This window comes from Triticum urartu, chromosome 4, assembly GCF_003073215.2.
Source record: "Triticum urartu cultivar G1812 chromosome 4, Tu2.1, whole genome shotgun sequence".
In the NCBI taxonomy this organism is placed as follows: domain Eukaryota; kingdom Viridiplantae; phylum Streptophyta; class Magnoliopsida; order Poales; family Poaceae; genus Triticum; species Triticum urartu.
Window position 1 is genome coordinate 614,290,001 of NC_053025.1, and position 27,369 is coordinate 614,317,369.

The 27,369-nt window shown below is 46.3% G+C and overlaps 3 protein-coding genes across 3 annotated transcripts; 2 read left to right on the forward strand and 1 right to left on the reverse strand.

Moving 5' to 3' along the window:
* Positions 1-6,511: 6,511 nt before the first annotated feature.
* Positions 6,512-13,438, reverse strand: LOC125553239 (heat stress transcription factor A-1-like). The gene is made up of 2 exons (XM_048717044.1): positions 12,933-13,438; positions 6,512-8,114 (listed from the first exon to the last, which is right to left on the reverse strand). The coding sequence occupies exons 1-2, from the start codon at positions 13,218-13,220 to the stop codon at positions 6,837-6,839; spliced, it is 1,566 nt and encodes a 521-aa protein (XP_048573001.1). The 5' UTR covers positions 13,221-13,438; the 3' UTR covers positions 6,512-6,836.
* Positions 13,439-16,839: 3,401 nt separating this feature from the next.
* On the forward strand, positions 16,840-17,878 carry LOC125553242 (protein NUCLEAR FUSION DEFECTIVE 2). Its single transcript, XM_048717047.1, has one exon. The coding sequence runs from the start codon at positions 17,066-17,068 to the stop codon at positions 17,606-17,608; it is 543 nt and encodes a 180-aa protein (XP_048573004.1). The 5' UTR covers positions 16,840-17,065; the 3' UTR covers positions 17,609-17,878.
* Positions 17,879-22,927: 5,049 nt separating this feature from the next.
* Positions 22,928-26,034, forward strand: LOC125553240 (exosome complex exonuclease RRP46 homolog). Its single transcript, XM_048717046.1, has 6 exons — positions 22,928-23,364; positions 24,472-24,492; positions 24,710-24,782; positions 24,882-24,949; positions 25,464-25,593; positions 25,685-26,034. Exons 1-6 carry the CDS (start codon positions 23,035-23,037, stop codon positions 25,786-25,788), a joined length of 726 nt encoding a protein of 241 aa, XP_048573003.1. The 5' UTR covers positions 22,928-23,034; the 3' UTR covers positions 25,789-26,034.
* Positions 26,035-27,369: the final 1,335 nt, after the last annotated feature.

The following is a 27,369-nucleotide window of genomic DNA, read 5'->3' on the forward strand; positions in this document are numbered from 1 at the left end:
GCATCTGAGGTGCGCCATTAGTATACCAGATACTAATGGCGCACCAGTGGTGCGCCATTAGTAAAATATACTAATGGCGTGCTACTAATGGCACACCACTAATGCGCCATTAATGGCCAAATTAGGTGCGCCATTAGTAGGCCTTTTCCTAGTAGTGCAATACTTCCCCGGGGGTTTCCGGTAACCCTTCCGGCACTCCGGTTTTCTCCGAAATCACCCGAAACACTTCCGGTGTCCGAATATAGCCGTCCAATATATCGATCTTTATGTCTCGACCATTTCGAGACTCCTCGTCATGTCCGTGATCACATCCGGGACTCCGAACAACCTTCGGTACATCAAAATATATAAACTTATAATGAAACTGTCATCGTAACGTTAAGCGTGCGGACCCTACGGGTTCGAGAACAATGTAGACATGACTGAGACACGTCTCCGGTCAATAACCAATAGCGGAACCTGGATGCTCATATTGGCTCCTACATATTCTACGAAGATCTTTATCGGTCAGACCGCATAACAACATACGTTGTTCCCTTTGTCATCGGTATGTTACTTGCCCGAGATTCGATCGTCGGTATCTCAATACCTAGTTCAATCTCGTTACTGGCAAGTCTCTTTACTCGTTCCGTAATACATCATCTCGCAACTAACTCATTAGTTGCATTGCTTGCAAGGCTTAAGTGATGTGCATTACTGAGAGGGCCCAGAGATACCTCTCCGACAATCGGAGTGACAAATCCTAATCTCGAAATACGCCAACCCAACATGTACCTATGGAGACACCTGTAGAGCACCTTTATAATCACCCAGTTACGTTGTGACGTTTGGTAGCACACAAAGTGTTCCTCCGGCAAACGGGAGTTGCATAATATCATAGTCACAGGAACATGTATAAGTCATGAAGAAAGTAATAGCAACATACTAAATGATCGGGTGCTAAGCTAATGGAATGGGTCATGTCAATCACATCATTCTCTAATGATGTGATCTCGTTAATCAAATGACAACTCATGTCTATGGCTAGGAAACTTAACCATCTTTGATTCAATGAGCTAGTCAAGTAGAGGCATACTAGTGACATACTGTTTGTCTATGTATTCACACATGTATTATGTTTCTGGTTAATACAATTCTAGCATGAATAATAAACATTTATCATGATATAAGAAAATAAATAATAACTTTATTATTGTCTCTAGGGCATATTTCCTTCACATATTGCATTGGGAAATGTGATATTACAATAACTAGCTAAGTTACTACGACCATCTTTCCCGCTCGGGCGACTCGGGCGGGATCTAAAACCCTAGCCGTCGGGGGTCCCCATCCGTCCTCCCCTCCCTCCGCCGCCGCCGAAGGACGCCGGCGGCTATAGCCCGGGGCTGATGGCGGTGGTGGGGGTCTTCCCTCTTGCCTGCGTCGTGCGGGCGGTGCGGAGCCCCGCGACGTGGGTGGCACGGCCGATCTGGCCTGGCGGCGCGGCGGGCCTGCCTTCCGGTGGCGGCGCGGCAGCTGCCTCGGCCAAGGGCGGCGATGGTGGGGTGCGGCAGCCGGCCCTGCCTCGGGCTGCGTGGCGGCGTTCGGCGGCGGCGGTCGGTTTTGCGGCGACACAACGTCTGACCTCGGATCGGCGGTGGCGGTATGGAGGGCCTGGTGGTTGGGTCGGCACCATGCGGGTTGTGCCCTCCGGACAGATCTGATCTGGCCGGTGCGGCCTGCTCCATGTGCGGCGGCTTAGATCGGTGACCACCTGTGCACACAGTACGTGATGAAGGTTCTTCGAGCGGATCCGGGTGAAAACCTTGTGCTCGGCCTGATGCCAAGACCGGCGTTGGTGGCACCCTGTGGTGTCATTACCTTCTTGAAGGCATCGCCGTGGAGAAGCTCTAGACCTCTATCCGCTACCTCCGGGGGAAACCCTAGATCAGTTGATCGGATGACGGCGACGCGTTGGTGTCGTTTCCTCCTTGGGGGCATCATTCTTAGAGGCGTACACAGGTTCGAGGGACCAGCGGGCGCCTTTTTTGGTGGAGCGGTACTTCATCCTTCACATTGATGACGGCGGATCTCGGCGGCGTGGTGTAGTGGAGACTCGACGCCCGATGCGCGGTGATGGACTCGCACAGGTGGAGGTAGTTGTCTGGCGTCAAGGTGGCGTCGATGGCGGCGTGGCCTGACAAGGTAGAAGCCTCAATATCTGCTCTGAAGACGGACCTGTGGAAGATGGCGGCGACGACATATGTGAGTGCGTCAGACCAGTTTATGCCCCAGACCCGGTATGTGACTCGGCTGGGGTTTCTGGCTTTTGATGATAGGCTTAGGTGAGTAGACCGGGTATTTGGCCCAGGTAGCACCCCTTCATCATATGGATAGGAGTAGTGGCATATGTTGCCAAGATGGCGGATTCAGGCATTTTGTTGTACTACTTTGTAAGGTACTCGTGAATAATCAATAAAGTGGTCGTATGCATCTCCCAGATGCAGAGGCCGGGGGCCATCCTCCTTTTCTAAAAAAAGCTAAGTTACTACAACTACCTCTCTCCTCATTAACTCATTGCCACATAAACAAATTTGCTGAGTTGGACTCGATGTTACTGCTGAAGTTACTACCACTGTGGCTAGTCTAACTGCAAGTTGGCCAGAGGTCACACGCAATGCAGCGGACAGTCCAAGGAGAGTCATGTGACCGGCGCGGTTTTCCATGACGCTGCTTTTATTTTTATTTTATGTACGTTTTGGTGAGGAGCATGTGGCCGTTTGTATCGTGTACCGTGTACTCCAGATTTTAAGAAGCATTCAATCGTTGCATGCAAGATTAAGAATTTTTTTTATCAATGAGCCTAGTCATAGTGGGGAGTAACTTAGATATGTTACTACCTATATAGTGGGTAGTAACATGTGTATATTATCATGCACCACTTTATCAACTTTGTAGAGTCATTTTGCATTAGGAACCGCTATGGGATGGTAACATATTATGTCACTCTATTTGTCCCTCTCCTCATTAGTTACTTGCGATATTACATTTTTGCTTATTTGGTATGCATGTTACTATCTATATTACTCTCACTATGACTAGCCTGAATGTGAATGTTTTTTGGTCATTTATTGGTGACACGTGTGTGCATTACAATTAACACATTGATAAACACATTTTTTTGGAAAAGTAAGTGCATTAGTTGAGTAATTTTTGTAAACTATAAAAATTATTCCATCACTCCTCATCTATTTCGGTTGGTAAGAATTTTTAATTGACCCTATAAACCAGGAGAGAGGTTGTATATGATAAGGGAGGGAGTAAGGACATCTCCAAAAGGGCCCTCAAACATCTTGCAAGCATTCGTCGGATGCAGTTTGCCATCCAACGTAGTCTCGCATCGATTCGTCGGCATGTTTAGACATCTTTTTTCCCAAAAATCGGGAAAAAAATATAAAGATTCTTTACATGAGTCTGGATATCTTTCTGGTCAATCAAAAGTCATCATATATGCCTCCGTTTGTCTGGGTGGCGGAAGGCCGCTGCTAATTTCTTGCTGTTTGACGAAAGCTGCTACCCGGAAGCACTAAGTGTCTGTTTGTAACCTGTTTGGCAGAAGCCACTAAATAGCTTACTTTATTTGGCGGAAGGCACTTAATTAAGTGCTTCCTTTGCTGGAAGGCAAGTATATTTTAGCATATTAATTTGTCTTAATACGAGGTGTTTGGCAGAAGACTATTTTTTCAAGTCAAATGGAGCCGGGCATTTTGGCTAGCCTTGGATGGCCATCTTTTATATCAGTGTCAATATGATGTTTTTCATAGCGCCTACAACCAGGCTGCTATGCTCGACATGGTAGCGGCATGATTCATGGCGCCGTGCCTGCGCCATCATGGAACATTGGGCCTAGGTTACATACTCCCTCTATCCATTACCTAATGTGTTTTTCGAGCCTAACTTTCATCACATGTTAGAGCAATAATATATGGCATGCAAGTTACACAAAGCGTACCATCAAATTTGTATGTGAAAGGTGCTTCCAATGATATAATTTTTACATTGTACATCTCATATACTATTAATTTTATCAATAGTCAAATGCAATCTCGAAAAATTTATTAGGCCCTATATATATATATATATGGATGGACGGAGTACCATATGTAGTGCCATGTGTGGGGTGGTGTGCTTCACAACATATCGCCACTAGCTAGCGCTATACTTCATAATACTTCAGACCATAGTGTCCTAATTGGTGGCGCTATACTCAGATAAGTTTGGCAAAAAAATTGACAGGTTCATAAATTAAAAAAATCACAATTAGAACAAGTTCACAAGAAGTCCATAATTACGACAAATTCATATCAAGTCCACAATTACGACAAGACAAGTTCACATCATGTTTACAAAATAGAAGCTAACTAAAGTGACAAGTTCATCAAGTCCACAATTACGACAAGTTCACAAGTAGAAGCTAACTAAAGTGACAAGTTCAACTAGATCAACAAGTTCACAAATACATCTACTTCTTTCGCTTGCCTGCCTCACATCCTTCTTCCTCTCGGAATTAATTATCTGTTTGCATTTCGTGCGTTATTTTGTCGTGTCTATGGAGTATGGACAGGAACTTGACCTCGATAGGTATAAACATAGAAGGCACCGGGATTAAGGCAGCTAATTAAGGAAGGGAGGGTCACTCATGAAACAAAACTGAATTTGAGAGCTGCCGTTTCGCAGTTTTCAAACTCAAAAACTGTCAAGTTCATGGGATTCAAGTAGAGTTAATTGCACGCAGTATTAACTTGGCCATTGCGTGCCCACTACATACATAGTTTCAGTGATTAGCGTAGTTCAGCGCCTTGCACTTGTGTACTAGGCACTGGACAGCTTACCCATGAGACAGAGAATATGCTAATGCTAATTTGAACTAAAACCACGATCGACAAGAATTATGGAGCGGAGGGAGTAGTAAGTTCCCAAAATCACCAGCATGACACAAGACATGCCGAAAATGAACTTAATATGCAGGGTTAGTTCCACGCCAACTAATCTGTGAAGAAGAGCAGGTAAACATGATAATCCTGATTAACGGTTATATATAGGCGTGCTGCTCTTGCTCTTGCTCTTGTCTAGAATGTAGAATTGCAGTTCTTCTTCTTCTTCCAAGTGCAAGGAGTTGATATGGGTGGTGTGTTCTTTATAGTGCGATCGATTGTTTTCTCTCTGCTGTGTTGGATGTGGGTGAGGAAAGCGGACATGCTCGATGGACCGACAAGACGGCGAAGGATGCATATCACACTGCTTGGGCTGCTCTGCTCCTGCTGTTTTGCTGTTTGCCAACACACATTGTACTACTGTATGTTTACATGCTGTGAATGCTCAGTGAGCTCTGTTTTCTGTCTACCGTCTTTCGGTGTTAATGCGTCTCACACTGAATGTCTTGACCCTTTGATTTGGTGGTACAGGCTGAGACTGAATCGCTTTTTATGTACTGTCTCTCTGGTGTCCTGAAATAGATGCAGTCAAGGGAGAAAGAAAGGTGCTGTTTCTTTTCGCAGAGATTGCTTTGCAAGGTGAATTAGCTTCGTTCCACCCAAAATTATTCATACTCAAAATTATTCATATTAGTATGCCCTTTGCATGGATGAGAGTTGCACCGCTAGTTCGCAGCCGTTGCCAATTTAGTTTCTGATGTGAGTTTCTCTTTGCTCGCTGTTACGTGGAAACGCCGCTCCGTGTTGAGGACGAACACTTTCCTCGCTTAGCCAGTGGTGAAAAACCCCGGAATCGCTAAGCACACAGAATTCTCCAAGACTGAATTTTGTAGCGGCTGACAGATGAGACTGAAGCCTTGTTTCTGTCTACTCTTTTTGAGCTCTGTTTCGCAGCTTTCAAACTAAAAACAATCAAGTTCATGGGATTCAAGTAGAATTAATCGCACACAATAGTATTAACTTGGCAATGTGTGCAAACTACACACATATATAGGAGCAATGCATGTATGTAGTTCATACTAGGCACTACGCAACCTACCCATGAGACAGAGAAGATGCATGAAAGAAATACATGCCCAAAATGAACTTACACCTGCCACTATCAATCACTCATGACTATAATTCATTCTAAGCGACAATTAAAAACAGAACAAGTCCAAATGCTCACAGGCTTTCAGTGATTAAACTTGTCTGGTTAAGTGGGAGCAAATTCACTAAATTTAGTCAGTTACAAACCGAATACTACTTGACTAGTTAAAGTTTCGAGTTTTCAAAGACAAAACATAGCATCACCGAAAGCAAATAAAACATCATACACTCTTCCTGCTTCGTCGTCGTAAAAGATCAGATCGGCGTGTCAGGTTGCAACAACAGAAAATACACATATAGGCAGCTTTCACTCACGGTCTCCTTCCATACAAGAACCGACGGCTCCATGCCAAGAAACGAGGTTCCTACCAAACCTAGAACAAGCCTTGGGCCCAGCAGCAGCGAAAAGATTAACCCAAAAATCAGTAATACACACAACACAACACAAGTGCCAAACACCACCATTTTTTCTGGATTCCATAGAGGCCAGCGACCCTGGATAGCGCGAGGAGCTGCTAGTCTTTTACATGTTTTGGTTCAGGTAGGTGTTAGTCGCAACCAGACGAGCACAGCAGAAACACAACGCACGGTTGTTAGTTTTTATGCCTGCCAAAAAACCTTATAGATACAAAAAGATCGGAGTCCTCCCACACCGGCCGTCGACAGGCATTTCACAGTTCGGTATGATTGCGTAAGGATAAACTATAGGAGCTAGTTTTATTACCAGGTTGGACCCCAGGGCGCCTTGAGAGAGGGTCGCTGTGAGTAGGTACCTCACCCTCTATGGTTGGATGACAGCAAGCCCATTTGTTCAGTGAGATTTGCCAAGTTCTCGGTCCTGGTCCATCCATTCTCCTCTTGCGCTTCCCGTGTGTCCAGCAGACCTGAATCGACCTCGTCATTGTCGATGGAGAGAGGGCTGGCACAAAGGAACTGCTCCCAGAAGGAATCAATTATTCCCGGAAGCTTCTGGGTGTCATCGGTCTCATCAGTGTCGATGGGGTCCATGGGAACAGAGTCATCACTGCCTTCATCAGGTAGGGGGAATATACACTCAGGACCAGGCATTGTGAAGTTCTCTACAGGAATATTAATTGCATCCTCCGTTATGAGATCATGCAGATCTGGGAATCCTGGAATACTGATATCACTTAAACCTGGCGTCATAGCCTTTGGCACCGAAGGCACAGCACTCATGTTGGGAAGTTGTGTCGATGAGTTGGTGTCCAGAACTGGACGCTGCATCTCAGGGGGGCTTGACGATGAACAAATTGCTGAAAGCCCAGAGCTCGTGGGCATATATGGCATGCCCGAGTTGCCTGGGACCTCTGCAAGGGTGACTGCAGAATTCCGGGTTGATGAAGAGCTGTCAAAAGTTTGAGCACTTGGCATACAGTTCTCCAGTAGCAAATTATCTGAATTGCCCATGGATTCAAATCTGTGTGGGGAGGTATCCTGCTGCAGGATCTTCCTCAGCATTGCTTTGGCTGCTTCGTTGATCATAGGCTGATACTTGATTATCTGGCCATCCAACAATGCACTTTCGGAGTTCAGGCCATCATCTTGCTTAGGTAGCCTCCTTTTCTTGTTCGCAGCTACTATTCTCCGTTTGCTGTTTTCATTCTGCTGTACAAACTGTGCTAGGAAGCCAGGACTCTGCATTGCTTTAGCCAGGAAAGACATCATTTGCTGCTGTCGTTGCTCCATTCCGTGAAGACGCTTGCCCAAAGTCTGCAGCTGATGGTCAGTGGTCTGCTGTTGCTGTCTCAGCCTGACAAGCTCCTGCATTAGAACATTTTTATCCCTCTTTAGCATCTCAATCTCTTCCTCCATCCCAAACTTCCCCACCTCTACACAAGAAGGCATTGGAGCATTCTGCAACTGGGATTGCTGCTGCTGCTGCTGCTGCTGGGGTTGCTGCTGTTGCACTTGCACTTGGTTGTTTGCATGCGATGGTTTCCTTCTGTTGATGGTCTTCAGTAGATGTTTTTGTCCTCTCAAAAAACCCTCATTTGCAAATTCCCACTTGTCTGGATCAACTTTTCTGAATCCCTGTTTCCAAAAGCAGCAATGCGATTATTAGAAAGGGGCTAATGTGCTTTGAATGGTCGGCAACTTTGTAGCACGAAAAGGGGAAATAGAGAACAATCACACTAGCAATGCAACCCAAACAATCCTAACAGTCTATGACTCACCTAAAAGAGTCTGCAACTCAAGGAAACAGCTAATTGACCACAATACAGAAGGGCATGAATTTACCACAGGTTGCATTACTAGTCATTTGTGTAAGAATTAAATAGTTAAAAATGATAACAGGCTCAGGTGAACTGAAGATAAGCAAATATCCAACTATATAGTAGTAGTCAGTAAGTCCTAATATCCCGTTATCCAAGAGCCCCGCAATTTGCTGCTGTTATTAGATTTTTTGCAAATGTAAATTCAACTTAGAGATGACCCAGGTCAATGACTGGGAATCGCATATGCATTCACCAGTGAAGGAGTGTAACCACATCCAGATAAACAAGCATCAGAATGGTATGGAACGGCAGACGACCAGGTACAGACAGTCTATCTGGAACAAATAATTCTTCACAAGGTATAAACGGTAATCACTTTAAACTGAGGTGATGGTTCAGAAAGCAAACAAAAAAACAACAGGCAAAGGAACAAATCCAGTGTATTGTGTACTGCTACTTTCTGAATAATTTCTAAAAGTGCGTGTGAAAAGTGTATGTGATTGTAACAAGTTGTGCTAACAAGCATGTCGTCAGATCTGATAACATACCTCGTAATTCCCAATGCAAATATCAATTCATAAAGCGTGCTGTTTCATGCTTTATCCCAAGCTCAAGAGGTTGGGGAGATTGCACAACGGTATTTAATGAGATGATCATATGCATGCGAGGTTTAGTTAGAATTTATTATCAAATGCTAGGGATCACTTTAAAGGCAATCATAATGTTACTGTGTGAGGGAACTGTTTCCAGGCATCTGAGCTTGGGCAGCACCTGAGAAGTACGTACTTCTTTAGATGCCACAAAGGGATTATATTGGTTCTCAAGCAGAACATATCTATTCGCAGCACAAGAAGCATACTTGACCAAACTGCGACCACGGTAAGTTAAAATTAAAACCTTACAAATCAAATCTAAGAATTAAAAGTACAACACGCACTGGGATCAAACTGTGATGTATGTAATATTCTAGCACAAGAAGCATATTAAACTATTCCAAAACAGAGTTATGGCAATTTCAAGAAATAGGCCATGATGTACAGAAAATGCGGAGGGAGGCTAGCCAGATCTATAAGCTTAATTATGCCAACTGGTGGTACACCTTTGGCCAGAAATCAAAGCAACTGATGGTTCAAAATTTCAAGTACACTTGGAGCACATGCTAACATGCCTAAACATTGGAGACTACAAACTAAACGAAGCTACGTTTTAAACAAGAAGGGTTTATTGGTAGGACTGGTTCAATTTCACATACAGCAAGAAACCCAAGACTCCAGAAAAGGGCCACAATACTATATGCAAGACAACATATGCATTTGCATGTGAGGTTTTGTTAAAATTTATTATCAAATGCTTGGGGTCACTTTAAAGGCAATCACAATGTAATTGTGTGAGAAAACTGTTTCCAGGCATCTGAGCTTGGGGAGCACCTGAGAAGTAGTACTTCTTAGATGTCACAAAGGGACCAAACTGGCTCTGGAGTATACATTCGCAGCATTTTGTCAATTATAATATTATTTTTTAAAGTTAAAATAAAATCTTACAAATTAATCTAAGACTTAAAGGTATGACACACACTGGGACCAAACTGTGATGTATCTAATATTCTAGCACAAGAAGCAAATTAAACTATTCGGAAACAGAGTTAAGGCGGTTTCAAGAAATAGGCCATGATGTACAGAAAATGGGGAGGGAAGCTTAGCCAGATCTATGCGTTTATTTATGCCAACTGGTGGTGCTCCTTTGGCCAGAAATCAAAGCTCTCGACGGTTCAAGCTTTCAGAGTGGTCAAGTACACTTGCAGCACATGGTCACATGCCTAAACATCGGATTCTACAAACTAAACACAACTAAGCTATGTTTTAAACCAAGAAGGGTTTATTGGCAGGATGGGTTCAATTTCACATACAAATCCCAAGACTACAGTAAATGGCTGCAATATTATATGCAAGAGCATGAAGGTATCCATGATTTCAGTACCATCAAGTAGACCTCTGTCTAAGAAATTACCAACATATGCGTTTTCGTCTTGCTTAAAACAAGCAACCTGTCGCCAGCTGACACACTCACATGGCAACAGTATTAAACCTGACTAACTCTATGTTCTTCAAGTTAATAAGAAAGCAGTATTCCAGAGATAGAGTTTCATCGGTGCCCTACACTTCCTGATCTTCCTGACTGCTTTTCCCAGTAGGATTGTCCAAATGAACAACAGATTAGCAATTTGGTTCATATTCCTAAATGGCTGCACACACAGAAACTACGGCAGCATGTGGCATTCAGGATCAAAGGGTCGGTGGCGCTCCTCTGGCAATAAAGCAAAGCCCTCGACGGTTGAAATTTTTAGAGTGGTCAAGTACACACACTTGCAGCAAGGCTCACATGCCTAAACATTGATGTCTACAAACTAGACTCAAGTGAGCTATGTTTTACCCCAAGAAGGGTTTATTGGCAGGACGTTTTTTATCTCGTGCACTACGGGGAAAAATCCCAAGACTCAAGTAAATGACTGCAATACTATATGCAAGACCACGCAGATCTGTAATTTGAGTGCATCAAGTAGACCTCTGTCTAAGAAATGCATTTTGTTCTTACGTAAGCTTGAAACAGGCAACCTTTCACTTGCTGTCACTCACATGACAAGAGTATTAAATCTGACTGACTCTTCTCTATGTTCTTTAAGTTAATAATATAAGAAAGCAGTATTCCAGAGATAGAATTCATCACAGTGACCCTGCACTACCTGGTCTTCCTGACTGCCGGGAGGTAGGCTTTGTCCAAACCCACAATAGACTAGTAATTTGGTTAAGGTTTGAAAACGGCTGCGTATGCAGAAACTACACGGCAGCAGGTGGCATTCAGGATCAAAGGGTCGGTGGAGCTCCTTTGGCCAGAAATCAAGAAATCTTTAGAGTGGTCTAGTACACACACTTGCAGCACAGGCTCACATGCCTAAACATTGGAGTCTACAAGATAAACTCAACAAAGCTACTCCCTTCATCCCATAATATAAGATGTTTCTGCAAGCTGTTTTAGCTTGCAAAAACGCCTTATATTGTGGGACGCAGGGAGTATCTCTTAATCCCCAGAAGGGTTTATTGGTAGGATGGTTCGATTTCACCTAGAACGAGGAAAATCCCTAGAATCCTGTAAAGGGCTGCAATACTATATGCAAGAGCATGCAGATATCCATGATTTCAGTGCCTCGAGTAGACCTCTGTCTAAGAGAGTACCTGGGTGATACGCACTTTGTTCATACATAAGCTTAAAACAAGCAACCTGTCACCTGCTGTTACACTCACATGACAACAGTATTAAGCCTGACCAACTCCTTTCTATGTTCTTTAAGTTAGTATAAGGCAGAGGTATTCCAGAGATAGAATTTCATCAGTGACCCTATACTTCCTGGTCCTCATGAATGCCTCCTGGTAGGATGTCCAAAATAACAACAGACTAGAAATTTGGTTAAGATTCAAAAATGGCTGAGTATGCAGAAACTACGGCAGCAGGTGGCATTCAGGATCAAAAGCCAAAAGGTTGGTGGTTCTACTCTGGCCAAAAATCAAAGCACTGGAAAAATCAAAGCACTGGACGGTTAATTTTTTTAGAGTGCTGAAGTACACAATTGCAGCACAGGCTCACATGCCTAAACATTGGGGCCTACAAACTACACTCAACAGAGCTATGTTTCGAACCAAGAAGGGCTTATTGGCAGGACGGTTTTAACCTCACATACTACGAGGAAAATTCAAAGACTAAAGCAAACTACTGAAATACTATATGCAAGACCACACAGATATCCGTGATTCCGCTACCTCAAATAGATCCCTGTCTAAGAAAGCGCCAACATATGCATCTCGTTCTTACCTACATACGCTCGAAACAAGCAACATGCCACTTGCTGTCACTCTCACAGAACAATTTTTAGAGTGGCCAAGCACACACACTTGCAGCACAGGCTCACAAACCTAAATAAACTCCGTTCCGAATTACTTGTCGCAAGTATGGATGTATCTAGATACATCCATTTTTGCAACGAGTAATTTGGAACGGAGGGAGTAGAAACTAAATTCAACTGAGCTACTTTATGTTTTAAACCAAGAAGGGCTTATTGGCAGGACGGTTTTAACCTCAAACACTAGGAGAAAAAATTCCAGGACTCGAGTAAACTGCAGCAATACTATATGCAAGATCACGTGGGTACCCGTGATTTCAGTACCTCAAGTAGGCCTCTGTCCAATAAATTGCCAAGATATGCAAGAAACTTGTTCTTGCATAAGCTGGAAGCAAGCAACATGTCACTTGCTGTCACAATCACAGAACAAGAGTAATAAACCTGACCAAGTCCTCCTCTCTATGTTGTTTAAGTCAAGAAAGCAGCAGTGATAAACCTGACTAACTCCTGTCTAAGTTCTTGAAGTCAAGAAAGCTGTATCCTCAATCTGGCTCAAGTTGTAAATCAGCAGGGCACTCACAAACTAGAAACTACAGGTTGGGGATCAGATCAGCTCAGGCATGCACGGGTACACTAGAACCAAAATCCCCCAAATTTTAAGCGCCGTGGATAGCAGAGAGACCCCAAGAAGATGGAATCAAAGCGGGGCTGGAGCGAGCAGGGGAGAGGGAGGGCACGCACGTAGGTGTTGAGCTGCCTGACGAAGGAGGAGAAGTTGTTGTGCTTGAAGTACTTGGGGAGGAGGTCCCGGGCGAACTCGGGCGTGTTCCAGACGATGAAGCTGTTGTTGGCCGGCCCCCACGACACCACGGCGTCCGTGGCCGGGTCGTCCACCATGTCGTACGTCTTCATCAGGAACGGCGGCGGCGCGCCCGCCCCCGCCCCCGCCGCCCCAGAAGGCGCCACCGCCGTCGTCACCGTCGACGCCGCCGCCGCCGCGGCCACCGCAGCAGCAACCCCGCCGTCCATCGCCGTCCCTCGATCCGTACGGCCCCGGCCCCGACCTCGGAGCTCAGCCGCGCCGCCGCGCGGGAACACAACCAGCCGGACTCGAGGGAGCTCCACCGATTCGAGCAGGGGGAGTGGGGGATTTGGGGGCGGGGATTGATTCTAGGTCTGGGGGAGGAGGTGAAAGGTGGGGTCTTTTCCTTTGAAGGAGGGAGGGAGGAGGAGGAAAGGGGGGGATGGGTGGGAAGGAGACGACAACAAGAGAGATAGCGGGGGGCACTGTGTAAATACTTTGTTTAATCCAGGGGCGTTTCTGTAAAAACAACATGTGATCTGAGCTGAGCTGAGCTGGGCGAGCTTGATTTGATTTGAGTGGAGTGGAGCCGGTGAGCCGGTGACGGCGGCCCGTCGCCGTCGTTCGGTTGGGCTCGGGACGCACGGCGACGACGCCGGGGAAGGAAGGACGTAAAAATATCTCCGGCGAACCGCATGCCTTGTGCGTGCGGGCTGTGCCTGTGATACCGACATTCGTTCGTTCGTTCGTTAGGATTTTCTTGGTTTTTTTTTTCGAGGGAGTTAGGATTTTCATGTTTAGAAGGAGTGTGGAAACAAAACAGCTTTGTGTTTTCAGTGTTGTCCACGAAACAGAAACCTTCCATTTTGCGTAAACCGCATGCGGTGTGATGTGTTAGAGCAACTCCAACAGGTCCTTTGGAAAACTTCTCGCACGATTGATTTACAGGAAGTTATCCAAGAGCTGTTTTTGTCTGTTCCCGTAAACTTCTTTCACTAAATTCGTTTTTAAATTTATTTTTAATTAAACAAAAAAAAGTAGATAATGCCTCAGTACCCGCCAGCCAGTGGCATGCATCACGGCCCCCGGTGCAGGAGGCAGCATTCCGATGAGGTTCCGACGTGGTGGCGGCGTTTCGGCAGGGTGCGATGACATTTCGAGCGGTTAGTAGCCCACCAAAATTTTACGAGGGGACGATCTTCCTGTAAACCTGCGGGAAGAAACATGTCAAATTTATGAGATCCTTTAAAGTTTTGACCACTTTACAAGAACTGTTGGAGAGATTATTCTTTTTTTGCCCCAACCTTTCTTAAATGGCGATTATTTTAAAGATAGACTAACTGTTGGAGATGCCTTTAGAAGATTATATGCAATTTTCTTTTTCAGCTTTCTCCATCCAGATTAGCATCATGACAATATTATTGGGATGGTAAATCACGTGCAAGAGACATCTAGCACATAATTATATGGACCAATAATGACATTAATGTGTTGCAACGATCATCATTGTTTGCGAGGCTGACTGAAGGAAAAGCTCCTCATTGTCACTGTGCTGTTAATGGATATGAGTACGACATGGGCTACTATCTGGTTGACAGTATATATCCTTTATGGGCTACCTTTGTCAGCACCATCTCTAACCCAGTTGACCAGAAAAAGTCTCACTTTGCCCAAAAGACAAGAAGCGGTTAGAAAGAATGTCAAGAGGGCATTTGGAGTTCTGCAGACCTGTTTTGCAGTTGTTTGTGGACTTGCTAGACAGTGGGATCTGGAGACCTTGTGGGAGTTGATGACATGTTGAGATGATGGTGAAGATGTTTGTCGCAACTCTAGAATTTGAGAACATGGGTGATCCTATCGAACTTCCAAACGAGAATCCGGTGACATTTGAAGAGTTTATTCAAATGCATCAACATTTTCTGCATCGAGCAACTCACGAGCAGTCAAGGGGAGATCTGATTGAACATCGGTGCAAGGTTAAGGGATTGGTAATGTTGGAATGTAATATTTGAAAAATAAAATAAAAAAAAACCAGCGCTGCATGCAGCTATTTGAACGTCTGTACTCTATGTATTATGCGGCTATTTGAACATGCAGGCTGTAATAAAAAAAAGGAAGTCTAGATGTATGCGAGCAGCGTTGAATGACGAGCTCCAACATTCATGAACAGATGTGGAAGGAAATTTACGGGCGAGAGTTGAAGATGCCTTAGGGACCTTTCCATGATGACATTTCGATCCTGGCATTACATGGCCCTCGGATGAAAAGCGAGAGGCGCGGCTATAGATTAGACGGCCTCGAGCCCATGAATCGATTTGACATGCATGCTGCCATTGCGTTGCAAGCTCAACGTCTCACTCAAATCAAATGAGCATGGGAGAAGCAGAGTAGCATATCACGAGTCAAACAGATGAGATGCATCGGATCTGTGCAATGTAGGCTGCACGGTGCACTTCACCTGCCAATGTGAACCCTCATCCGTCGCTTCGAGTTTAGGGCAGGGCAGTGAGGGGGATGCACGAGGCCAATTTCGCCATGCTGCCGTGCCGATAGGCCATCGGGCCGACATAACCCAGTGGCCCAAGTCCAGCCCGGCCCGTACATAGCCCAAGGGCTCTGGCCCATTGCACCTCGCCAACTAGAGAATCGCCACGTCGACACGACCGTCGGATCATCTTTCCTCTCCCGCACTTCACCACCCAAACCTAGGCAAAGTGCTGGCCGGAAGCCAAGGTAGGCACGCAGCTCCTCAAATGCAATCAGGCAATGAGGGACTGGATACACAAGGATTCGTTGAACCAGTTTTCAAGATGGAGGACCGAAGATGAAGAACAGCTCGGAAAAGCCGAGATGCGGTCCAGACTTGACGTATTAAAGAAAGGCTTCTGAAGACTTGACGTATATCTTAAGATATTAGAAGTCGTCTATAACACAACCGGCTAAGATGTACCATCTAGTACCTATATAAACCGAGGGGCAGGGCTCGTAGACGACACACATATTTTTTGAGGTAGATCATCTTTACTTTGTATTTCACCTAAATGCAATAAAACACAAGTAGAATGTAAGGCTTTTATCTTTGAGGAGACTCTAAACGTAGGCAAAAACCCGTGCAAGATGGCTAGCATAGGATCCCTACCTCGAGATTTGCCACATTCAGCTCCGCCAGCTTGGGCCGGACATGGTTGAATCCTACTTAATTGTACCGCACATGCAGACAATGCCGGAGTTCGTTGGACGAACGAGGTGGTGCGTGGACGCACGTGGCACGATGCGCACCTCCGAGGCGCGACCAAGGAGCACGCGGGTGGGCGCACGTGGCCTATTTGATTCGTAGGATTTTGAAAACGTAAGAATAAGAAAAGTATAGGATTGAAGTGGCATGCCCACTTGAATCCTATAGGATTAGCAATGAGTGTTTGATGACACGGAAAAAACAAAGAAATTGTAAAAGGACGTTGGAGTGAATGTTATATTTGCTATGAAATGTAGTACGTACAAAATATTTCATAGAAAAAATTTCTATGAGATTCAATCCTATGAGTCAAAGGACCAACATGGAAGAAAATCTTAAAGATTTCAATCCTTCGGAAATTCTATAAAATTCCTTTGAATCAAAGGAGCGCTTAGTATTTCTGGTAATTTTTAGTGGAAAACATGCACACGAAGAGTCGTGCGATTCCTATTCATGCTGGCAGGAAGATGTAGGTACATTAGACAGCCGATTTGACATTCTGACATTGAGCTCCAACTTGAGCGTCTCACTCAAATCTCAAGCAAGATGGGCATGGGACAACTAGAGTAGCATATCATCATTTTTTTTTTTTTTGGTCCAGGGAAACCGCCATCGCTTCGAGTTTAGGCCAGGGGCCCAGGGCAGTGTCAGTGACCAATTTCGCCATGCTGCCGTGCCGATGGGCCATCCGGCCCACAGACGCCAGTGGCCCGAGGCCAGCCCGGCCCGCTCCACCTCGCCTAGAGAGAGAATGGCCACGTCGGCAACCGGCCGGTCACCTTTCCTCTCCCGCACTTCACACTTCACACCACCCAAAAAAAACCTAGCAGAACAGCAATGGCGTCCCCGCCGCCGGCAACCCTCGCCGCCGCCGTCCTCCTCCTGCTCCTCGTCGTTTCCCACCCACTGGCCTCAGGGCTGGAGCCCTCCCTCCCGGCCTCCTCCCCGTTCGACGCGGCGCTGGCGGCGCTGCAGGGCCGGATCGGCTACGCGTTCGGCTCCCCGGACCTGCTCCGCCGCGCGATGACGCACGCCTCCTACTCGCGCGAGAACGGCCGGGCGCTGGCCGTGCTCGGCCTGGCCGCGGCGGAGTCGGCCGCCGCGCTGCGGGCCCTCGCCGCCGACCGCGACGCGCCGGCCTCCGCCGTCTCCCGCGCCGCGCGCGACGCCGCGGGGGAGCCCGCCTGCGCCGCGGCGGGCGCCCGCGCGGGCATCCCGGGCGTCGTGCGCGTCGCCGGGTCCATCAAGGCCTCGGCCCCGCCCGTGGTCTGCGGCGCCCTCCGCGCGCTCCTCGGCGCCGTCGCCGTCGACAACGGCACCGCCGACGCCGCCGCCGAGGTCTTCTGGCGCCTCCACGTCGTCACCGCCGCCGCCATGTGACGCGTGCACGAGTAATAAATCATCCAAGATGGTTTGCACTTGCACATCAGTGTTCACAAGTATATTTACTAGTAGGATAAGTGAAGCTGCTGCTGCAATCTACCTCTATGTAAATTATGAACTGCCACCTAGAGCCTGGATGAAAATCATCAACTTCCACTTTGATTCCGTATGCAAATTATGAACAGTCACTCAGAGCTCTGATGAAAATCATGAACCTCCACTTTGATCTTGTATGCAAATTATGAACTGCCGCTTCGAGTTGTGCTATGTCTGATTTGAGATGGATCATGGAACAAGAGTTCCTTGTCGAATTCAGTTACACTGCGTTTGGATGTCTTCATTGGGGGGCTTGTATTGGATTTGGTATTGGTAAGTTTCATTTCACCTGTTTGGCTGGACACTAAATTGGTGGCCGGTAATGAAACTAAATTCAGGCTGAAATCACTCCCACGCAAACAGTCTGCCCACAATACGGAGGCCTCCGGCTCTGAATTGTGCTGAAATCGCCCATCTCGCAAAACGTACCGGTTCACTTCCCTTTTTCCCCCTCGCGAACAGGTAAGGAGAAAAGGCAGGAAGGGAGATAGCGAGCTCCGAGGTGGGCGGCGGCTGCGAAGCTCGGCGGCGTCCAGGTGCGTTCCCTCCTCGGCCCCCTCCTCCTGCAACATCTTCCGGCACCGCCGCATCTCACCCGTCCCCTCCACTGACGCGTCGTGCACTGCCTCCAGCTCGGCGGCCATGGGCGTCCGCCACAGGCCCGTCCGCTCGACCGCCTCCGGCGCGGCGACTATGGGTGTCCGCCGCTGCATTTAGTTGCTACAGCTGCGGCTACTAGGGGGCTGGAGTAGACGACAAAGGACTGTCCCTGCTGAAGCTTCCTGACCGTGCTTGCCTACTCTTCGGTTTCTACGTGTGTGGATGTGGGCAAATTTAATGATTCTTGTGCGTATGTGTATGGACAAATTTGATGTTTCCTGTAGATAGAAGGATAAAAGCTTCACAATCAATGTGAATATGCAATTTCAATGTTTGTCATCCAAGCAGGATTTAGTATTGAAACCTCACAGATTCCATGAGGCAATTCAGTGAACAACCAAACAAGTGAATTCGTATTCATGTCCATTTCAGTTTCCTTGCTGAAATGGTATTCCAACCAATTCATTACAGAGCCTTCCAATATGGACATCCAAACGCAGCGTTAACCTAAACCCATGTTTGAGCTTGAGAATCAAAATCCCTCTGTTCCATTGGAACTAAAACCATGCCAAAAGCCTTAAAAAAAAACCATGCCAAAAGGTATTTACCAAGACCAATGAATTTTCTTTTTGACCAAACATTCTACTTGTAGTTCCATCACTTGAATGACATGGGATCAGCATGAGAAACAAGCAAGGCAAAAATGGTGTCAGTACATGATGTTACATAGATAAGCATCATTTTGACATTAGTACAGGGGCCAAGACCTCAAAGGCAAGTACCAAACGACTACACTCGACTCTTTTGAGCATTACATCAGCAACATCAACCTCGTATTTTTCTTCCCTCGCTGAACCAAAGGCCATCAGGGACTCATCTTGTCCAAAATTTGACACTCCTATTACATAACGAAGGGAATGATCCATCACAGGACAGCTACTTCCTCGCCTTCTTGCTCCGGTGCGTGTTCTTGGGCGTCGAGCCGTCCTGCTTGCGTTTCTTGTTCAGTTGCTTCGCCTTCCTGGCTGCCACGGCGGGCCGCTTGGCCTTGCGGGCACTGTCGCTTTGTCCCGTCTCGCTAGGCCTGCCTTGCTGCTTCCCTTGGTTGACGGGGCGCCGGGCCACCTTCACCTTCTTCACGACGCCAGATTTGGTCGACTTCAGGCCTTGGTAAGACAGGCTTGCCGGCGCCTTGCGTTTGTTGCTGTCGCTGCCTTCACGGGACTTGCTGCCTGGCGTGAAAGGTGCCTTCTGTTTTGGAGTGCCGCGCTTTTTCCCAGAATCTGTCTTCTTTGGTGTCCCATCGGTTGCTTTTGCGTGGGTGAGCCTCAAAAAGCGATCTCTGATCTTAAGGCCACGTTTTTTGACAACAGAGTTAGCAGCTTCCTGCGTAACACACATTAAAACAATTATTATGAGATCCTGACGAGATAACAATGTATGCAGAGAATGTGGAAAATTGTTCAGAGCATTTCACAAGATGATAGCCAAAGGTCATTCATTATAAGATGTTATGTTCCTCAGAAAACAGAGTACCATAGTAAGTCACAATGTCACAAGTGCATATTGTATATTATCAGTGGATAAAGTAATGAACTGACTGGACAATTCTAGTAAACAGATGCAATTGACAAGCCAGGATCATAATAAGCCTTCAAAGTAGAAATACTTATCCGGCATGGAGTTTACTACTCTTAAGTAGTTTATAACTGAAGGCATGGAGTTTAGTACTGTAAGTATTTTATAACTGAACTGGTTCAACATAAACTTTTCTGGACAACACTTACAAGATGCTATCGTTTTTCCATTCTGCTCAGTAGGTTAAAGATAATCAACACTCAACAATGTAAGACACCATAAATGAACTCTGTTGGTAGAGATGCAGTTCAGCAAGTATTGGGTTGTGAGTCTACAAATGGCTTAAATATTTACAGCCTGCTTATAAACTGATGTTTCCGTTGTAAATATGTACTCCATCCATAATTACTTGTCGCAGAAATGGATAGAAATGGAGTAGTTAGCAAGGAAGTCTTGAACTCATTCTTTTCACATGTAATACTAGCATTTAACCATATGACATGATTAACGATACTATCTTCAAGGAATGTTTTGCACAATCACACAAGAATTAACAAATTCTACTGTTAATAAACTACTTATGCACCCGACAAATTTTGACTGTTGCAAAGAGTCAGAACTCAGAATAACTCAAGCGGGAAGATGAAGGATAAGAAAATTATACCCTTGTTTTGAATAGAACATAAGCGATACCCTTTCCTAGGCTTGAATCTGGATCTCTGACAACACGTATAGCTTCAACATCACCTTGTGGCCCACTGGGACCGCAGAACAGCTGGTAGAGCTCCTCATCCTGATGTGCCACCAAGAAGCAAAGTTGACACTGGTTACTTAGTTTATATGGACATTGTGGTGCTACTGCTATCATTTCTTTAAAAAGAACAACAAAGAGCCATACAAGAATGGACACATCATACATACCTTTACATCGAATGGAAGGTTACCAACAAACACTGTCCTCTTTCTGTCATAAAGTGGTCCTTCTCCTCTTAGCTTTTTACGAGGCGGACACGCCATGTCAACACGGATGTGATTGCCATTGAACTAGAGGATTCAAAATTCAGATAGATACATTGTATTAGTAGATATGGGATATGGCACAGAAAGTTCTTAAGATGTACTTAAGCTTTACGAAGCAATTTGTTATCAGCTGTAACTTGTAAGACAGGGAACACACCAGTGCCATATTGTGAGATAAAGCTGTCCGCGCACACTGCTCATCTTTGAAGACGATGTAGGCATGTACACTGCAAAGAATATAAGACGATAAGAGTTGGAAAAGCAGCAGGCATACAGTACGTTTGTAGCACAAAACAGCTAAACAATTCCTTGTGTTCCACCATCGTCTTACAACACAGTGGTCTATTAATTTGGACATATATTGAGTGGCAGTACTATTTATACCAAGAACATGAAAGCTAAGAAAACCCTTACAATACAGTACTTGTGACCAAAATGGAATTCTGTGAAGGATGTGCCTTTCTGGTGTCACTGTGCTACTAGATATTTGTGCATTCAGCTCAGTACCATATATAGCCTAAGCGGCATAACAGTGCAGAGGGACTAAACTAAAAGTGAAAACAATGAGTTACTTTGCTTTATTATCATATGGAAAGTATACATGTGTGAACAAGGGACTAAGGAATAGTTTCACGAAAATTATGTGACGCTGAATAGCACTTAGAGATACTTTTATCTTTCAAGTATGAACTGGAACTAAATAGAACATAACAACTTGTGCATATTAACAGCTAATAAAAACAAAGGGAAAAAATGTAGCACCAAGTTATAATTAAGGCCATTTAACCGTGTACAGAGGAATAATTAGTCATTGCAGGAGTAGCACAGAAATGCCAAGCTCTAACAACAGGGGCAGCTCTGAATTTCTAATTGCAGTCAGGTGCTTCTTACGTTAAGAAATTCCAACTAAAATTTTATGGCAACCAGCACAAAGCAGATGGGGAAAATCGTCTATCTATCCAAGTATAGCATAAATTCAGCTTGTTACGCAATAATAACCCGAACAATGCACTGCTAGCAATCTATATTATGTAACAATGCACTCACTTGTCGACCGCGTCATTGATCTTGCCTTTGATGACGGCTCCCTTCCGCGGAATCTTGGTCTGCAGAAAGCACACGCACAGATGATTGATTAGCACACCAAGGCGAAAAACTATCCACAAATGCATAAGCAGGAATCTAATCTGATGGACGGTACTGACGTCGCCGAGGGGCACGGAGCGGATCCTGACGGAGTCGACCTCGCCGAAGGCGGCGAACTCCTTGGTGAGCGCCTTGCGCTTGGTCCGCAGCGGCAGGTTCCCCACGAAGACCGTCCGGAGGAGCTTGCCCTCGTCGTCGAACGCCTCGTCCTCCTCCTCCCCGCCGGAGGCGGCCGCCTCGACGTCGTGGGGCGCCTTCCTCTTGGCCCCGACCACCGGGCGCGGCCGCTGCTCCTCGTCCGCGGGCGCCGCCCCCAGCGTCCGCCGCTCGTACCCGGCCTCCACCTCGTCCCGCTTCCGCTTGCGCCGCGCCGGGCCCTCCCCCTCCTCCTCCTCGCCCCGCTTCCTCCGGGACGGCACCGCGGGCTGCGCCTCCGCCTCGGGCCGCTTCGGGAGCTTGCGCGCCGGCGTGGGGACGGCGGATGCGGACGCGGGGGTCGGCGGGGGAGCGCGGGGGGGCTCCTCCGGAGCGGACTCCTTGCGGCGGAACGGGTTGTCGGCGGAGAAGAGGGAGCGGACGGCCGCCGCCTTGGCGTCGGGATCGGCGGCCTCCTTCCCCTTCCTCGCCATCTCCCCCGTCCTCGGCGTCGGCGTCGGCGTCGGCGGTCTGCGGCGTGCGGCGGCGGCGGCGAGAAGAAGAAAAGGTGAGAAATTTATTTGGCCCGCAACCGTGGGGAGCCACCCACCCATCCCTCCGAAAATAGACGTGCGGCCCGGAGGGTCTCGAGCGACCGCAGCCGTCCGATCCATCACGGACGGCCCAGATCGCCCCTGGCCCTGCCGCGAGCCCCTCATCAGCCCGCGGGGGGCGGGAGGCTGGGCAGAGCGCCAGGGTTTACCTAGGGTTTCGTCGCGCCGACCGCCGCCTGCGCCGTGAGGGGACCGTGAGCAGTGAGCCAGGGAGCGCCGGCGGCGAGGTGAGGGATGGAGGGGGGCGGAGGGGAGCGGGCGGGCGGGAGGAAGGCGAACCAGCTGCGGGCGTACTCGTGCACGCGGAACCCGCTGGAGCGGGCGCACGGGTCGGCGCGGTGGGCGCAGGGGGACACGGTGGTGCTGGCGGCGGTGTACGGGCCCCGGCCGGGGACCCGCAAGGGGGAGAACCCCGAGAAGGCCGCCGTCGAGGTCGTCTGGAAGCCCAAGACCGGCCAGATCGGGAGGCAGGAGAAGGAGTACGAGATGGCGCTCAAGAGGACGCTGCAGAGCATCTGCCTGCTCACCGTCCACCCCAACACCACCACCTCCGTCATTCTTCAGGTCAGGCTACCTTCCTCTGCCTGCACTTGCTCTGTTTTCTTGCTTTGCACACCTTCGCCACGATTGCCGGTTGGTTGTAGCTTATCAGTGATGTGTGGCCTTAAATGCGCATTGTGCCGTGTTTGCCGCGGCGTTAGACCATTTATTTAGTCCGCCTGAGGACCGCGTTTTCCCAAAGCCAAATCAGGTGTTCTTGTGGCTGTGCAGTGTGATTGCTAGTTGTGCTGCAAATCATATGTCTGCGCTTGTGAAACACAAAAAAGATATAATAACCAGGGCGGTCCCTACCGTGAGATTTGCTAGGAAGTATTTGAAATGCATTCTTGTATGCTACACCAAAGGAAAATGCTGCCGTGGGAAATGGATCCACTAGATGGAGTTCAACTCTGCACCCGTTGTTGCAAGTTGCAACTGTTTCACAGTGCTTGAAGCTTGCCATTCTCAAAGAACTTTTAACGTAAACTTGTTCTGTACCGCGTCACAGCAAAGTGCATTATGTATGTTGATCAAACCTTTTAATTAGTTGGCGCGTCATTCATGCTATGGCACACGTTGCTTTTATCTCATCCCTGGTTGTTTCTATAACCGTGCGCATCAGTGCTGTCTCCACCGTTAGCCTATTTAGCCTGTCTGATGACCGCCTTTTTCCATGAGAAATCTTGTGGGTGCACTGTGGGCTCGCTGGATATGCTGTGAATCTCGTGTCTCTGCTTGCGAAACAGGGAAGATATAATTTGGCCACTACCATGGAATCTCGCTAGGGAATAATTTGAAATGTGTTCCTGTGTACTCCCTCCGTATGAAAATACTTGTCATCAAAATGGATAAAAAGGGATGTATCTAAAACTAAAATACATCTAGATACATCCCCTTTTATTCATCTTGATTACAAGTATTTCCAGACGGAGGGAGTACTTGTAAGGAACATGCTGCTGTTGGAAATGGCTGCACTAGGCGGAGTTAGGTTCTGCAACCATTGTTCCAAGTTGCAACCAGTTGTTTTTGAAGAACTTAATTAATGCTGTGGATTGGGCCTTTTATCATTAATGTATCATGCCATTGCATATATTGTTTTATCTCACCCTGGTTATTTCTATTTTTTTGCAGGTTATGGGTGATGATGGTTCTGTATCCTTTTTATGTTAAATCTAGTTCATTCCTAATTTCACCATAGTGTCTGAGTTATGGAACATGTTTCTTTGTCTTTCACTGCCTTGCGAACCATTTTTGTTGGCTGTAAATGATGGGTAAGAACTGGCGGAAATTCCAACATGCATTGCGCAAATTGACAAATTCTGAAATCAGTATCTTCTTTCAATCAAGAGTAGCCCTTGACAGTGCTTAGCTTCTTCCATGTGCAATTAATGCTTGCTGTGCTGCCCTTGTTTTTGCTGGCATCCCCATGAAACATCTTGCTGGTAAGTTTACTAATTTCTCTATGCTAATTAACTGATGAAACATCTTGCTGGGGTGTTCAATAATTTCTGTATGTTCACTGACAAGATTGTGTGCTGCAGTTGCAATTGGCTGTGGGGTATTGGCCGATGGTGCTGTGATTTTGGACACAAGCAAGGCAGAAGAGCAGGTATGGAATTGTTCCTTTTCGTCTGAACTCCACTCCAAAATGGAAGCACAAAATGTTGTCTGATTCTCCCTCCAGGAATTTCCATGTTGCTGGTTGTTGGTGTGCCCTTCAAACTTTTTTCAAGTATATGCGGCTTTCATTTTACGTGATGCTTAGCATAAAAATTTCTGGTCCCTAGGGAGAAGAACAGTTTTACTTTGCCGAGCCCCTCCAAACCCATAGTTACTGTAAGTGGGGACTGCCATTAGTAACCGTTTTCTGAGTTCATGTGATTTACTCTTTGATGGTGTTTAGTGTACTTCCAAGTGCTGACATCAACAAAAATTTAACTGCGCATGTTGATCGTGTGTACTTGACAAGTTGATTATTGTGTTACTTGTTTTTTTTCTAATGTCTTGTTCTTCAAGATCAAAGTAAAAAAAATTCCAGTACTTTCATACGACAAGAACTTCTATTAGTGTATACTTTTGGCAGCACAGGAACTGAAATATCGATTGTTCGTCACAACCTGCAGCAATTGAAATCGTTTGCTCACCTGGTGTTCCCCAATTCAAGCAAGTCCGTCGATGTGAAAGAATCACAACAGAAAGATGGGCAGTCTGAACGTGGCTTGATTACTTCCATCACCCACGGAGTGATGTCCGGTACGGCCCTATCTGGCTCGTGCCTTGGATTTCCATGCTCTTCTAGGCCTTCTTTGCCGTTCTAATCCTGATCTGTTTCATTTGTGTCCAGAGGACGATTACTTCAACTGTATAGAGAGGGGCCTTGCCGCATCCGCTCGGATCTCAGATTTCATGAGGACCACCTTGCAGAAGCACACACCTGACTATCTCTGAGAGAGACACTGTCGAAACTCGGCGTGATGTAGTGAAACGTCACCGTGTTGCCCTGGTGATGTTGGGGCGTGGTTGTGTTGGCATGGAAAGTGTGCGCGTGGAACAATTTTGCGGGAAAATGCGGCACTAGCTTCATTTGCGAATGCTGAACCGTTGGATACATAGCAAGGAACTGTTGTAGGCCTATCAATTCTGTAGAACTTTAATCAATTATTATCTATTGCCATCCATGTTGTCCTGGTTGAATAGAGAGGGTGGTCTGAATTGAGCAGCCGGGGCCATATATGTAGTGTGCATACATACATAACCATCAGCTCCACAAGAATATAGCAGCAGCCAGCAGATTGCGGCACATGTGGATGTCAACAAGGGTTGCTATTTATTCTGATGTTAGCCTGTTGGCTGAAAGCCTGAAAAATACCCTCGAAGTGCATCGCAAGATTGATGAAGGGCTGAATTGTGCATATTTGTTGCGCCGGTGGATCGTTGCATCGTTCTTTGCTGCTGTCTATCTAGTGTCGTCAAGTCCTGGCACACAATTTGTTAGTCCACTCCATGTTGAGATGGTCTTCTGTTGCCGGGTACAGGCATATAGAAGCATACCGGAGCCATGCATATGCATGCGCCGCAGATTGCTACGTCTAGAACTCCCAATCCTCCTTGAGATTTTGGTTTGCATACTTTTGTTGTCTGTGCTATCAAGGCAGTTCCCCTGTCATTCGTTCCATACTTGCTCCAAAGCTCAATAGTGGTGACTGGTATATTTTAAGCTAAGGGGTATACTCACATAATAAACATGTGTAAATTCAGGAAAAAGGAAACAAAATGCAGTTGCTGATCAAGAATTAGAATTGAGAGTTATGTATAAGAAGAACATGTGTTTTTTCTCTTGTGCGCTTATACATGTTGCCTTGATTCCAAGCTATTATGCATAGAAATTTTTAGAATGATCATGCCATGCACCAAGACTTGTTTACCTTCTGTAGGAAGGTCATACCACAGGATGAGGAACACGAAGCCGGCAGTTTGTGTCAATCTGATGTTTTGGCCATCATTATTGTAAACATGCGTCTCACATGCATCATCCTTTTGTAAACCTATAATAAGGTATGGTGTCTCGGTCATTGAACCAAAATGTTTCGTCCTACCTTTTGTTTTTGGAGAAAACTGGAGGGTAATTATGTTGACAACAGATGAAGTATATGTACGTTAGAATTATACAATATTGGGTAGAAAAGGAGATTATGAAATAGCATAAATGTGACAAGCCAGATAATGGCTCACCCAATTGTGGCTATTCTGTATACTTCCAAATACACGACTTATGAATATATCACAATATTTAGAATTGACCAATACAAAAACATAAGGGAAATTTTCATTAACCACAATCTCTATAGTGTTGTCCAAAGAAGGAGATTGTGAAATAGCATAACTATGACGAGTGGAATAATAGCTTATATGAAACCAACTTATCTACAACGTACATAATAAATGAGATATGAAACTGACTTGTCCACAACTTACAAGCGATGAGCAGACGAGCACAGCCGCGAAGGTGATCCCAAAGGTTATGCTCGA

What these genes read in the sequence shown, in the direction of transcription:
- LOC125553239 (XM_048717044.1), bottom strand. Translation starts at nt 13,220, where the DNA reads ATGGACGGCGGGGTTGCTGCTGCGGTGGCCGCGGCGGCGGCGGCGTCG. An exon ending in TCAGGCAGCTCAACACCTAC is followed by an intron (nt 8,115 to 12,932) that starts GTGCGTGCCCTC and finishes TTTTGGAAACAG; the next exon opens with GGATTCAGAAAAGTTGATCC.
- LOC125553242 (XM_048717047.1), top strand. Translation starts at nt 17,066, where the DNA reads ATGGCGTCCCCGCCGCCGGCAACCCTCGCCGCCGCCGTCCTCCTCCTG.
- LOC125553240 (XM_048717046.1), top strand. Translation starts at nt 23,035, where the DNA reads ATGGAGGGGGGCGGAGGGGAGCGGGCGGGCGGGAGGAAGGCGAACCAG. An exon ending in CCACCTCCGTCATTCTTCAG is followed by an intron (nt 23,365 to 24,471) that starts GTCAGGCTACCT and finishes ATTTTTTTGCAG; the next exon opens with GTTATGGGTGATGATGGTTC. An exon ending in CACCCACGGAGTGATGTCCG is followed by an intron (nt 25,594 to 25,684) that starts GTACGGCCCTAT and finishes ATTTGTGTCCAG; the next exon opens with AGGACGATTACTTCAACTGT.